General features: G+C 36.2%; 1 protein-coding gene across 1 annotated transcript; it reads left to right on the forward strand.

The window, feature by feature from the left end:
• Positions 1-727: 727 nt before the first annotated feature.
• On the forward strand, positions 728-2,433 carry LOC143251215 (uncharacterized). Its single transcript, XM_076502658.1, has 2 exons — positions 728-948; positions 1,407-2,433. The coding sequence occupies exons 1-2, from the start codon at positions 931-933 to the stop codon at positions 1,794-1,796; spliced, it is 408 nt and encodes a 135-aa protein (XP_076358773.1). The 5' UTR covers positions 728-930; the 3' UTR covers positions 1,797-2,433.
• Positions 2,434-15,661: the final 13,228 nt, after the last annotated feature.

Raw genomic sequence — 15,661 nt, forward strand, 5'->3', positions numbered from 1 at the left:
TAAAATCAGCTGATAGGAGGATAAGTATATTAGAATATGACCATTAGTGTCCATCTTTACAAAGAATTCACCTAACTGTCTGACCAAGATAAAACAAAATTTACTGCTACTTTGCTTAGACTTACATCACAGCTTTATTAATAGATAACCTTTTGTTACAGTGATGGACTATCTGTGTTCTGATCACCACGGGTATACCATTCCGGTTTCTAGCGATGTGAGAACGCTGTGCCACTGGTGGTCTAGTTTTAGCGAGAAAGAAACCAACAATGACAACTTTGTAACCATATAACTTTATCTGGTGAATGTTGTACAACATGCCCCGCTCTGCACCAAAAGATAGCCTTTAGTTTTAGTAAAAAACAACAACAACTTTAGAACAAATTTCTTTCTTTATTAAATATCATAGCACAATCCACTTCACTATTTATGATGTGAATAGAGAAAATGATAGTATTAGAAATGTTTTCGTTTTTTGTCTTTCTCACGTTTCCTGCTACGCATATTGAGTATCTTGGTCATTTGAAAAGCGAAAAAAATCCCGAAATGATATCGGTTTGATAAGGTTTGTGACTATATAGATACAAAACGCAAAACGAGTAATGATTAATACCCATATAAGTAATACAGAAAATGAAAAAGAGGCAGTGAAGTGGAACTTCTTTCAAACGCGGGATGACACGCATCACGAAACGTTTTGCTCTGTGATACTCCGTATCGAAGCGCCGAAAGTCAACGACGTCCCGGCAAAATGGTTGCTAAGTTCTACCTTGTACGGCAAATAAAAAGTATTACAATTGTAAACAGCCATAAAGGCAGAATCGGTATAAATATAGAAAAACGTAGCCAGCTAACCTAACAGTAAGAGAAACTCATCTGCCAGGACGCTGCTGTGTCTATTTCCTTTGTATTGAACGGTATAAAAGAGAGATGAACACTCTAGGAAAGGTAGGCTTAGCTTCACAAGGTGAAGCAAAGCTAACGGTTTTTCAGATAATTTTCTAGCTCAAACCAAGAATATTTCTGTAGAGTATATTGTACGAACTATTGTAAAATATTTTTTTTTCTCTTTACAAAAAAGCTTAACATGTTAAACTACTTTACAGGTTTAACAGGTTAACTAACGTCTTTACTTTTATTTCCACTAACGTTGAGACTTAAACATATGATTAAATCAAAACGTTTCATGCAACTTTGTTTATTGTTAAGTGAAAAGCTAAACAATGGGCATTCTGTGCTGTGGTCACCACGGGTATCGAAACTCGGTTTCTAGCGCTATAAAGTCCGCAGAGTTACTGATGTGATATTGGGTGAATTTTTCTGTGAAAAGAGTTATATTCTTTTAATTCGTTTGCGAATAAATATTTTGGGTTAGTGTAAGTAAAGACGTTTGTTGTACGTTCCAGGTAATTCTTATCGGAGTCTGCGTTGGGTTTGTTCTGACCCAAGACCAGAATATAGACTTTGATGGAGACAATGGCGGGAGTTTTGTCGATGGTCAAGATTTTGATTACGGCACCAATGGCGGATATTCAGACGTCGGACAGGAAGTTTTTGGGCTAGACGAGACAGCCCTTCATGAAACTGCAGTGTTACCCGAAGGCCATGTCATAAATCGTCGCTCGGTCGACAGCGACTTTCAGGAAAGTCGTGCTGAACGCGTGCGACGATCGGGATACGGCTTCGTGGGTCCCGTCCATACTTACGTTAAGACCGATTACCATGGAAACTTCAAGTGGGGAGCCAAACATCTCGTCGGAAGTAAATTTGGCGGTGGTAGGGGCGGCTATCATTAAACGAATCAGTTTCATGTAATAGATAATAAAAAAAAAACCTTTGGAAAACTTCAGCGAAGACCCCATGTGAGAGAATATAAACATTCAGTGAAATAGTTTTATGTTTTCAAGAAAAGTTTCCTATCATACGACCTCTGAAGATTGTAGTTATCATCCCAGTTCATGTATTGTTATTCTAATTGTGATACAAGCGACATAATATGTTGATTCAGTGGCGGATTTAGAGGTGTGTGGCTAGCTGTTCCTCTTTTAATATTGTTTAAAAAATTATATCAGATTTTTGAAAATGTATTACTGAATGCAAAAATATGTTTTTAAAAATATAACAAATTTTTTAAACAATACAGAAAGGGGAAGTGGTCACGAAGTACCCTAAATTCGCCCCTGCTATCTGATATGTGTTCTTATCTCTAGACTCAAGATCTCTAAACGAATTACATATAACACGTCAATAAACTGTTATCACGTGAATAACACAATGTTTTCCTGGTTTCCAAGGACTCCACGAGCACTGATTTTTGCATATGCTGGTTTGTTATTTTCTTTCTTCACGAGCGGCCTGTGTGAGAATAACTTCTATTTGAAGGAATTGTTGCTTTTATATGTTTTGATTAAAATCTATTATTTGTTATAAAAATATTTGTTGTATTTTGTTAGGAAGACATACAGAATGAATTAACCGTTCATTCATTCACCTCTCTTACGAGAAAAATTACTCAATCCAGCAAGTAACGTGTGTCTATATGTATATACAGGGTGGCCCGTAATATCTGAGGTATCCAGTGTGTCTGTGTGCTGTCCCTCATTCTCGCTGCATAATATTATGTGACGCCATGTTCTGTGTGACATTTTCAAGTGTAAATAGGCTTACATCGGCCATATTTCTCTGAAACAAAAGAAACAGATTTATAATACATGCGTAATTTAATATAACATATTATCAAATGGATGGTTAGGGACTTACGGGCCACCCTGTATATATATCTGCTCATAAAAGAAAAAAAAAATCCAAAGCGATTCCGCTTTTTACTAGAAAAAGATTCACATTGCACGCACTGGTGCTGCCATCTCTTAAGAGATTTGTTTAGCTTTTATAAACGAAGGTGAAGTGGACAACTAAGCCTCCTTTTCGTGATACACGACTTGAACGAAGAACTAATTGTTCGCTCTATTTATTTATTTTCATTTTACACAGAATTTGTTTTGTTTACCAACATTCTATATTATATTAAGTCAATATAATAATGTTACTTATTCACTCCATAACATTGAAAGATAAAACTAAGAACCCACTTTGGGTTTTTCCGTCAGTACTTAGGGTAGGTTTACAATTACCCCATATTCAATTAATTTTTGGTCCAAAATAAGAAGTCACTACAAAAAATACATAAATATTATTATAATTAATTTGACAACTAGAGATAGATAATCGAAAATATAAAGTAAAACCAATTATCATTTCATGTGTTTTTCTTATAGCAAAGCCACATTGGGTTATCTACTCAGCCCACCGAGGGGAATCGAACCCCTGATTTTAGCGTTGTAAATCCGGAGACATACCGCTGTACTAAGGGGTGGCTTATCATTTCATTATATTTTCATTCTCACTTCACTAAAATGGTAAAAAAAAAATTACTTTCATTATAAAATATCTGTAACTCAGCTGGTGAACTTCTAACAAGTTTGGATCACTTTCAAGCTATCCCCCATCGTTCCAGTATACTTATTCTTACGTGTATATATATAATTTTATTATTGGTGCACGTTCAGTCATCTGCTTACGTAGCTGTAGACAAACACGCTTGTGATATGATCTTGAACGCAACTGTTAGGAAAGTTAATACGTCGACTTTTCCGTACACATTAACATTGCTGTTAACGACGTATGACGCTTTTAAACCAGTCTCAATTATGTTTTGAAAAATAAAATAATTCTGCAACATTAACCCAGTTTTCGTGTAACGATAATTTAACTCGAGTACTATATTTTACTCGCTAGATCCACGTTTGATGACCGAAAGTCCTTGTAAGAGGAACCAGAGCGAAAAGGTAAACGCCTTTGTTACGTGACTTTAAATATTAATAAATTGTTAAAAGTGAGAGGGCGCCACTGAGGCTTTAATAACTGTTTCCCCAAGAAAAGTTTTTTTATTTAAAAGTTTTCGCGAAAGGCTAAATTAGCACTACCCACCTACACACAACCGTCCTTGTTTTAGATTTGATAGACAAGACGGAAAGCAGCTGGTCACCAGCGCCACCTTCAATTCATCAGTAAAGCTTTCATAACCGTAAAAGAAGTTGAAGTATTCCGATGAAAGCACACTTACAGCCCTAAAGTGTGGAACACAATCGGTCGCGAACTACAGATCTTTGGTTTCACAGCCCAAGCACGTTAACCACCAGGAAACTCCTATGGCCTACTGATTTGTGTACAACATTATCTCAACACAGTATATACATATAGTTACTTGTATTATTGTAAGATATGAAAAACAAATAACGAAAATAACTAACATCTGAAAATAAGAACGCGAAATATGGAGATATAATACATGACAATGAATCATTTCGGACAGTACAAATTACGTATCTTGTACAAGTTACTTTGCAATAAGTAAAAACAAAATCGGTTCTTATCATTAGATTTACTTACACATCATTTTCGGACAATAGTAAAACGTAATAAATGAAACGGAAAAAAAAAAATGAATGATATAAAAATTCCGGTTAAATAACACATTTCATGTAGATTATTATTTTCTTACAGTGACGGATTTCTAACTCCTAGTGACACAGCGGTACGTGTACGGAACAATAAAACTAAAAACCGGGTTTCGATACTCTTGGTGGATAGGGCATAAGGTAGACTTGCTCTCAAGACCAAGTAAACTTATTTCGACGAGTAAAGGACTATGAACTATTAAGGCTTAAAATTAACATTTCTTTCATTTTAAGTTGTTTAGTGTTTTAACTGTTTCTATCGTAGTCGATTTTTTAATAAAAAATTTTCATATTAAACTAACAGAAAGATGGAGTTACTGTAGCTTTCTATTTTTCTTGACAATGAATTAATATATTTAGGTGAGCATTTTATTACGCCCTCAGCGGCAACTCTGAGGGCTTATTAGTTAAATAAAAAGTAGATTTTGATATCTGTTGTAGGCACAGCACAAACTGCCCATTATGTAGCTTTGTGCTTAATAAATAAATACACAAATAATTACACCTTACTGACTGATATACCTCAAGGAAATCAGTGTTTGAAAGAGCAATCGTTGTGCGCAGAAAGCTTAACTTAGTTTAATTATGAAATTAGAAAAATACTGAACATGTCATCATAAGCTACTGACCTTCATTGTACGGGGAATGACATACGAGAAGTAGATAAGTTTTCAGAAAACACTGCTTATGTGTTAAGGTTTTGTATGTGAATTTATTTAGTTGTTTATAGACACATAGAGAATCGATACTATAACCTTGTTGAGTAAGGAGCTGGGACTAGTATAACAGAGTTTTGATATGGACACTTGGAGTATCGATACTATAACATTGTTGAGTAAGGAGCTGGGACTACTAAAACAGAGTTTTGATATGGACACTTGGAGTATCGATACTATAACCTTGTTGAGTAAGGAGCTGGGACTAGTATAACAGAGTTTTGATATGGACACTTGGAGTATCGATACTATAACCTTGTTGAGTAAGGAGCTGGGACTAGTATAACAGAGTTTTGATATGGACACTTGGAGTATCGATACTATAACCTTGTTGAGTAAGGAGCTGGGACTAGTATAACAGAGTTTTGATATGGACACTTGGAGTATCGATACTATAACCTTGTTGAGTAAGGAGCTGGGACTAGTATAACAGAGTTTTGATATGGACACTTGGAGTATCGATACTATAACCTTGTTGAGTAAGGAGCTGGGACTAGTATAACAGAGTTTTGATATGGACACTTGGAGTATCGATACTATAACCTTGTTGAGTAAGGAGCTGGGACGAGTATAACAGAGTTTTGATATGGACACTTAGAGTATCGATACTATAACCTTGTTGAGTAAGGAGCTGGGACTAGTACAACAGAGTTTTGATATGGACACTTGGAGTATCGATACTATAACCTTGTTGAGTAAGGAGCTGGGACTAGTACAACAGAGTTTTGATATGGACACTTAGAGTATCGATACTATAACCTTGTTGAGTAAGGAGCTGGGACTAGTATAACAGAGTTTTGATATGGACACTTAGAGTATCGATACTATAACCTTGTTGAGTAAGGAGCTGGGACTAGTACAACAGAGTTTTGATATGGACACTTGGAGTATCGATACTATAACCTTGTTGAGTAAGGAGCTGGGACTAGTATAACAGAGTTTTGATATGGACACTTAGAGTATCGATACTATAACCTTGTTGAGTAAGGAGCTGGGACTAGTATAACAGAGTTTTGATATGGACACTTGGAGTATCGATACTATAACCTTGTTGAGTAAGGAGCTGGGACTAGTATAACAGAGTTTTGATATGGACACTTGGAGTATCGATACTATAACCTTGTTGAGTAAGGAGCTGGGACTAGTACAACAGAGTTTTGATATGGACACTTGGAGTATCGATACTATAACCTTGTTGAGTAAGGAGCTGGGACTAGTACAACAGAGTTTTGATATGGACACTTAGAGTATCGATACTATAACCTTGTTGAGTAAGGAGCTGGGACTAGTATAACAGAGTTTTGATATGGACACTTAGAGTATCGATACTATAACCTTGTTGAGTAAGGAGCTGGGACTAGTACAACAGAGTTTTGATATGGACACTTGGAGTATCGATACTATAACCTTGTTGAGTAAGGAGCTGGGACTAGTATAACAGAGTTTTGATATGGACACTTGGAGTATCGATACTATAACCTTGTTGAGTAAGGAGCTGGGACTAGTATAACAGAGTTTTGATATGGACACTTGGAGTATCGATACTAGAACCTTGTTGAGTAAGGAGCTGGGACTAGTATAAGAGAGTTTTGATATGGACACTTAGAGTATCGATACTATAACCTTGTTAAGTAAGGAGCTGGGACTAGTATAACAGAGTTTTGATATGGACACTTGGAGTATCGATACTATAACCTTGTTGAGTAAGGAGCTGGGACTAGTATAACAGAGTTTTGATATGGACACTTGGAGTATCGATACTATAACCTTGTTGAGTAAGGAGCTGGGACTAGTATAACAGAGTTTTGATATGGACACTTAGAGTATCGATACTATAACCTTGTTGAGTAAGGAGCTGGGACTAGTATAACAGAGTTTTGATATGGACACTTGGAGTATCGATACTATAACCTTGTTGAGTAAGGAGCTGGGACTAGTATAACAGAGTTTTGATATGGACACTTAGAGTATCGATACTAGAACCTTGTTGAGTAAGGAGCTGGGACTAGTATAAGAGAGTTTTGATATGGACACTTGGAGTATCGATACTATAACCTTGTTGAGTAAGGAGCTGGGATTAGTATAAGAGAGTTTTGATATGGACACTTGGAGTATCGATACTATAACCTTGTTGAGTAAGGAGCTGGGACTAGTATAACAGAGTTTTGATATGGACACTTGGAGTATCGATACTATAACCTTGTTGAGTAAGGAGCTGGGATTAGTATAAGAGAGTTTTGATATGGACACTTGGAGTATCGATACTATAACCTTGTTGAGTAAGGAGCTGGGACTAGTAAAACAGAGTTTTGATATGGACACTTAGAGTATCGATACTATAACCTTGTTAAGTAAGGAGCTGGGACTAGTATAACAGAGTTTTGATATGGACACTTGGAGTATCGATACTAGAACCTTGTTGAGTAAGGAGCTGGGACTAGTACAACAGAGTTTTGATATGGACACTTAGAGTATCGATACTATAACCTTGTTAAGTAAGGAGCTGGGACTAGTATAACAGAGTTTTGATATGGACACTTGGAGTATCGATACTATAACCTTGTTGAGTAAGGAGCTGGGACTAGTATAACAGAGTTTTGATATGGACACTTGGAGTATCGATACTAGAACCTTGTTGAGTAAGGAGCTGGGACTAGTACAACAGAGTTTTGATATGGACACTTAGAGTATCGATACTATAACCTTGTTGAGTAAGCAGCTGGGACTAGTATAACAGAGTTTTGATATGGACACTTAGAGTATCGATACTATAACCTTGTTAAGTAAGGAGCTGGGACTAGTATAACAGAGTTTTGATATGGACACTTAGAGTATCGATACTATAACCTTGTTAAGTAAGGAGCTGGGACTAGTATAACAGAGTTTTGATATGGACACTTAGAGTATCGATACTATAACCTTGTTGAGTACGGAGCTGGGACTAGTATAAGAGAGTTTTGATATAGACACTTAGAGTATCGATACTAGAACCTTGTTGAGTAAGGAGCTGGAACTAGTAGAACAGAGTTCCGATATTTGCTCCAGATGTCCAGGTGACTCTTACTAGTTAGGTCGGTCGGTTTGTGATTTGTGATCAGGCCATTCGGCTTGAAGTGTATTTCGTATTATAGGTTGTTGGTAGGTGTCGTGAGTTTTGGTATAGGCTGAGCCTCACTGTAATTTAGAGACCCTTCACGACCATCAGATTCACTGAAAATTCTACGTATTTAACTTCGTACGAGAATAGTCTAGGCAGGCCATTTAACTGGTTTTAATTACTGTAATTAAATACACAGTATTGTCTGCACATTTTGTAAACTTAGTGCATTCAAATACAGAAAAGCAAACAACAACAACAAAACATATCATACAGAAAACATGTGTTTGTTTTACCCTTGTAGCAATTATGCAGGCATTTTAAACAGAGTGACGCAGGTAATGTTAACACAGGTAGTGTTCGTTATAAAATTTCACATACGAGAAATGTGAATACACAGAAGGCAACTACGCCATGTTTATGTTCTACAACTTTATAGCTGGTTAGAAGAAAAACCATGAAATTAACAAAGTTCCTCATTAAGGAACGGAGGAACAAGTTGTAACTATTTATATAAAACCTGAAAGTAACTCAAATAATAAAACTCTTACTGATATCAAGGTAAATCAATTTTATTTTAAAATTAATATGAAAACGAATTTATAAATGATAAATATTCTAATTATTTTCTCTTGCATTTTATCAAACTATAATATATGGACTCATGAAATGTAAACAGAAGAATTGGATTTTGTTTTCTTTTATCAAATTGATTATTAAACAGGACTGTACATAAAAGTTAGGATAAAATAATATTTTAACATTATTTCCACTTGATGGGCTAATTGTTCCATGCCATACAGAATGTATATTTCAACACTATGGCAACGCTTCGACGACCCTGTAGACAAGTTGAGCGTGTCATAAGGGTTCTGTTTGAATGAACATACTGATCAAACTTAGGGTCTGAAATAAATGTCATGGTATCCCGTTCAGTGTCTTAACTATATAGAAAGAAACTAGAATATGGTAACAGTATATGCTAGAAGAAATCAGTTTAATAGCATTCCACAAATAAACCTTGATCAAAACTGTGTTTAACACTATTTGTTAAGTTTTGTTGTCACCCCGCAGCCTAATAAAACATAGAAAATAGTCAGCAGAGCAAAGAGTTTGGATAACAGCTTTACGTGATGCTGGTTGGACTCTCTGACAAATAGCTACAGACTTGGAATATTTCCCAAACACTGTCAAGTAAACCCTGGATCGTGAGACAGATAGATTTGAAACTATGAAAGGAAGAGACAGAACACATAAACTCAATGATACTGGTGTTAAGTATCTTTGTTTATACAGCCATCAGGACAGAAGGTTTGTTTGTTTGTTTGAATTTCGCACAAAGCTACTCGAGGGCTATCTGTGCTAGCCGTCCCTAATTTAGCAGTGTAAGACTAGAGGGAAGGCAGCTAGTCATCACCACCCACCGCCAACTCTTGGGCTACTCTTTTACCAACGAATAGTGGGATTGACCGTCACATTATAACGCCCCCACGGCTGCAAGGGCGAGCATGTTTGGCGCGACCGGGATGCGAACCCGCGACCCTCAGATTACGAGTCGCACGCCTTAACACGCTTGGCCATGCCGGGCCCAGGACAGAAGGAGGACTACCACTGATCTAAAGCATGAGATAAACAACCATGTACCAAATGGACAGAAAAGTGTCCACATCTACAGTATTCAGAAGACTCAATAATAATGGAATATTTGGTTCTGTATCAGTTAGATAAACCTTGACTATCTACAAATATTGTTAATAGACTGAAATATGTTAAAAAGTACATAAACTGGACTGTTAATGATATAAAAGTGTGTTGTGGACAGATGAGTCGTAGTTTAAAATATTTGGTTCAAACTGTAGGCTGTACTCAAAGAAATGTGAAAGATACTTTATCTCAATGCATAGTAACTATCATGAAGCATGAGGGACGCCGTGTGATGGTGTTTTCTGGTTTTCACAAAAACATTTACCGACGTCTGACTGCCTCCATTACACTTTTCTACCTTTTAATTTGCCGAGCTTGATTTTGCAAATTTATTTATTTCAGTCAGCTATGAAATGTGAGTTTAGGGTAGACACTAGGGTAGTGGTATTTGCCCATACTTTTTGACGGCTATACGCCAGTTAACTAATAATACTCACTAAACAATATAGAGAAAACCTGTATTGTATCAAAGAACGACATGTAATAAGCAGTTGAATAGTTAACTATATCAAATAACAATACACAGTAAACTATGTGTAATACGTCTTGGTGGTGAACATACAGGCAGAATAAGAAACAAAACGTGAAGTGTGAGACCATTCATGGCACTTACCTCTACCGTGGAAAATGAGAAATACAGGTTTTATTCATTCGTTATATATGTATATATATAAACCTTCATATATACCACATTTGTAGTCACAGAACTATGTAATGTTTGATTCAAATTTGTCGTAAAGCTACACGAGGTCTATCTGCTCTAGCCGTCCCTAATTTATCAATGTACAACTAGAGGGAAGGCAGCTAGTCATCACCACCCACCGCCAGTTCTTGGGCTACTTCTTTTTTACCAACGAATAGACCATCACAATATAACCCTCACATATCTAGAAAGATAAGCATGCTTGGTGGTTCGAGCTCCCTAACCGCCTGACTATGCCGACCTCTATCTAATATAGTCTGAACTAACTTTGTACACATTTTAAACATAATATTTTGATTTTTTTTCCACTTTACAGAAATATCTTTTGAAGTTATTTTTCAAACTATATTTCAGTATGTGAGTGAAATCACTTCTGTACAAAATTTGTACGCGTAAATAAGATAAAACGACCTAAATAAAAATTAGTGATTGATACTATAACGTTCCAGGTAGATGTCGCCACTAGTACTTTTGCGGAATTTGAATCATCAACAAGCTTAGTGTAAAAACAACGAACGCTGTTGCCAGCACTCAAGAGATAATAGGTAATCCTAAGTATAAAAGCCATTTCAAACAAAGGTTACGAAGTATAACTCGTTATGGGGTGAAACATTAGACAGAATGCCTTTTAGAACTGAACTGAGGCAGGTTATAAATCAAGTACTTATCCCAGGTTTTCATACAGTCAAAACATAACTATGTATGGACGTACAATACTGAATGTCTCCTACTTCACAGGTTTTCATACAGTCAAAACATAACTATGTATGGACGTACAATACTGAATGTCTCCTACTTCACAGGTTTCCATACAGTCAAAACATAACTATGTATGGACGTACAATACTGAATGTCTCCTACTTCACAGGTTTCCATACAGTCAAAACATAACTATGTATGGACGTACAATATTGAATGTCTCCTACTTCACAGGTTTTCATACAGTCAAAACATAACTATGTATGGACGTACAATACTGAATGTCTCCTACTTCACAGGTTTTCATACAGTCAAAACATAACTATGTATGGACGTACAATACTGAATGTCTCCTACTTCACAGGTTTTCATACAGTCAAAACATAACTATGTATGGACGTACAATACTGAATGTCTCCTACTTCACAGGTTTTCATACAGTCAAAACATAACTATGTATGGACGTACAATACTGAATGTCTCCTAGTTCACAGGTTTTCATACAGTCAAAACATAACTATGTATGGACGTACAATACTGAATGTCTCCTAGTTCACAGGTTTCCATACAGTCAAAACATAACTATGTATGGACGTACAATACTGAATGTCTCCTACTTCACAGGTTTTCATACAGTCAAAACATAACTATGTATGGACGTACAATACTGAATGTCTCCTAGTTCACAGGTTTTCATACAGTCAAAACATAACTATGTATGGACGTACAATACTGAATGTCTCCTAGTTCACAGGTTTCCATACAGTCAAAACATAACTATGTATGGACGTACAATACTGAATGTCTCCTACTTCACAGGTTTTCATACAGTCAAAACATAACTATGTATGGACGTACAATACTGAATGTCTCCTACTTCACAGGTTTTCATACAGTCAAAACATAACTATGTATGGACGTACAATACTGAATGTCTCCTACTTTACAGGTTTCCATACAGTCAAAACATAACTATGTATGGACGTACAATACTGAATGTCTCCTACTTCACAGGTTTCCATACAGTCAAAACATAACTATGTATGGACGTACAATACTGAATGTCTCCTACTTCACAGGTTTTCATACAGTCAAAACATAACTATGTATGGACGTACAATACTGAATGTCTCCTACTTCACTGTAATTGCATGTCTATTATTATTTTAACAAGAGATCCCAGAGTTGTGTTTGCATATAGATTACTACTTTAATATAAGTGGTTTGTTTGTTTTTGAATTTCGCGCAAAGCTACTCGAGGGCTATCTGTACTAGCCGTCCCTAATTTAGCAGTGTAAGACTAGAGGAAAGACGGCTAGTAATCATCACCCACCGCCAACTCTTGCGCTACTATTTTACCAACGAATGGTTGAATTGACCGTCACATTATAACGCCACCACGGCTGAAAGGGCAAGCATGTTTAGTGTAACGGGGATTCGAACCCGCGACCCTCAGATTACGAGTCGAGCGCCTTAACTACCTGGCCATGCAGGGCCGGCAAGTGATAAAACCCATCTTTTCAATGTTTCAAAACATCGAATCAGCATTTGTTGGTCACGTGAAAGAAAACCAAAATGGCAACTAGAGATTTTCAGCCAGAGGTCGTAACCTTCATAAGAACTAACAGAGCAAGAGGGAATTCTCAATAGCCGCAATTCATTTGTTTTATTTGCGTTGCCTTTGTTTTTTTTTTTTAATTTCGCGCAAAGCTACACGAGGGCTATCTGTACTCGCCATCTCTAATTTAGTAATGAAAGACGAGAGGGAAGTCATCATCATCCACCGCCAACTCTTGAGCTATTATTTTACCATCGAATAGTGGGATTTTCTGTCAATTATAACGCCCTCACGGTTGAAAGGGCATGCATGTTTGGTGTGATGGGGATTCGAACCCTTGATTCTCAGATTACGAATCGATCAACTTAATCACCTGGCCATCCCACGCCTTGCCGAGGTACTTGAATTTTTATAAAGCAGGATTAAAGGAAACTGATCTATGTGTCCTTTCTATGTTTTCCTTTTCATTAGTCATATTTTTATGTGCGCGAGCAATACCAAGCATGGTGCGCGTGTACCAGGTGCTGTTTAATATTCATCAGATGGCAGCACGATCGTTAGAAATATGAATTTTTGTTTAGGCCTCATTAGAGTAAATTAAATTATCAAACCTTGGTCATGGTCAAATCAATCAAACGAAAGGATCTCACTTCCTGAGTCCACAAACGTAATTATATCTCAATCGGTCAAGTGATGATGGTCAAATTTGTACTTGAATAAAAGAAAACGAAATACTCAGAGACGTCCTATGCTATGTTGCTATTAAAAATCGTTGTGATAATCCCTCTGTTTACTGTGCCAATCTAAAGTCCCCCCCCCGTTTCACTGAGGTATTCAAAGATCCCCTTCATGAACCACAGAGCTCTAGCGTACAGATCAAACCTCTCCATTATTTCCAACTAGTTATATCGTTACCACAATACCCCATTAGGATAGGCGTCCGTGGGGTATCTGAGCGTGTCTTTCAAGGTTGATCTCAGTTTTAAAAATGGCTCCTCATGGATTCGGGGTTGGTGGCATGAGCACAAAAGTTGATATCAGATTAAAGTTCAGACACTGTAAATCTATTCTTGAGAAATAAGCATATTTGGGCAACTTCCGGACGCATTTTAACCCAGCTTGAAATGATAAATACATAACGATAGGAGGCTATGTCACATAAATATGGTTACCTCGCGGGTTACTCCGAATCAGTTTGTTAAATATGGTTCTGCTTGCTAGAAAAGTGTGGAAGGAGTTCGCGGACAAACAAACAGATAAATTTCGTTTGTTTGGAATTAACCACCTACATAATGGGCTCTCTGTGCTCTTCCCACCACAGATATCACACTCGGATTCTACCCTTGTAAGTCTGCAGACATACCACTGTGCCACTGGAGGACAAAGAAATAGATTCACACAAAAATTGAATTAAGATATAAGTTATAGCTGCTGAGATGTTTCAAACAGTAATTACATTCATTTAAATATTTATGATGTGAATGACGTGTCGCTTATTCACAAACAATCATAAAGATGTTATTCACTTTTTTACAGGCACTCAAATTATTATCATTCTCGGATTGAGTTAACAGTAAAATTATATTTTTTGAAACCAGTTTTACTTGAATACCAAAACCCATTATTTGTTGGAGATAAATCACGACTCGGATGAGAAGTAACTCCAAATCAGACATTCTTTATGGCTTCATGTTATTAGACTACAGGTTTAACGTATCAACCTAGTCAAAATTTCTATTGTTTATCTTTGAATTATTACTTAGATGAACTTCTAACGAGCAAAATAACTGAGAGAGATATACAAGGTGTGTAATTACACAGTAATTTAAGATTTCTAAACTTACTTTAGAGACTTCATTTCTGAAATTATTCAACCTAAACTTTACTTTGAATTTATTCTTCAACCCAAATATCTTGAAAGTTTTTGCAAAGTTTGAACACGAGTTTTTAAGTGAGACATTCTAGTTTCAATACATGATGACAAAAAGAAATAGCCTTGTTTTCTTCTGTCTGCTTGATACCTTCTTTAAAGATAATTATCGTAATACGAATATATGTACTTGAGAATAAGAAACAAGACTTGGAAACAGCGCGCGCTCCTGAAACACAAAATGCTATTGAAATTTTAAACTCATATTAACTCACAGTTTGTTTTTATTATACGTTACAATAATGTTCCAGTTTGGATAGAACGCAGGGAATTATGCTTCATTCATAGTTAGCCAATACATTAATATTGATTAATGTAAATATAATTACGATTGTACGTACCTTCCAGATATAATAAAATACAGAAAGTTTGCTGCCATTTTTGATATTACCCTAAACTTAATAGATGGCAGCACGATCGTTAGAAATATTAATTTTTTTTTATTTTTTAACATAATACATTGCTGGCTAAAATCTTAAAGCCAAATGAACATAAAGAAAAAATATGCATTTTGCGTTGTTAAACTCAACCATTTATTTGAGTAGAGCTTCGAGAGATGAAAATAAGAAAAGGGAAAATAAAAACAAACTTTTTAGCATTTAATAGGGAAAATTTTCTTATAGCACTATCACAAGAACTATTAATGTTATTTTTGTCTTAATCATAACAGGTGACAGCACTAGCGTTAAATATACATTACAAACGTAACAGGAGGCAAAACAAGCATTACAAAATAT

This window comes from Tachypleus tridentatus, chromosome 5 (genome assembly GCF_004210375.1).
Source record: "Tachypleus tridentatus isolate NWPU-2018 chromosome 5, ASM421037v1, whole genome shotgun sequence".
Taxonomy (NCBI): domain Eukaryota; kingdom Metazoa; phylum Arthropoda; class Merostomata; order Xiphosura; family Limulidae; genus Tachypleus; species Tachypleus tridentatus.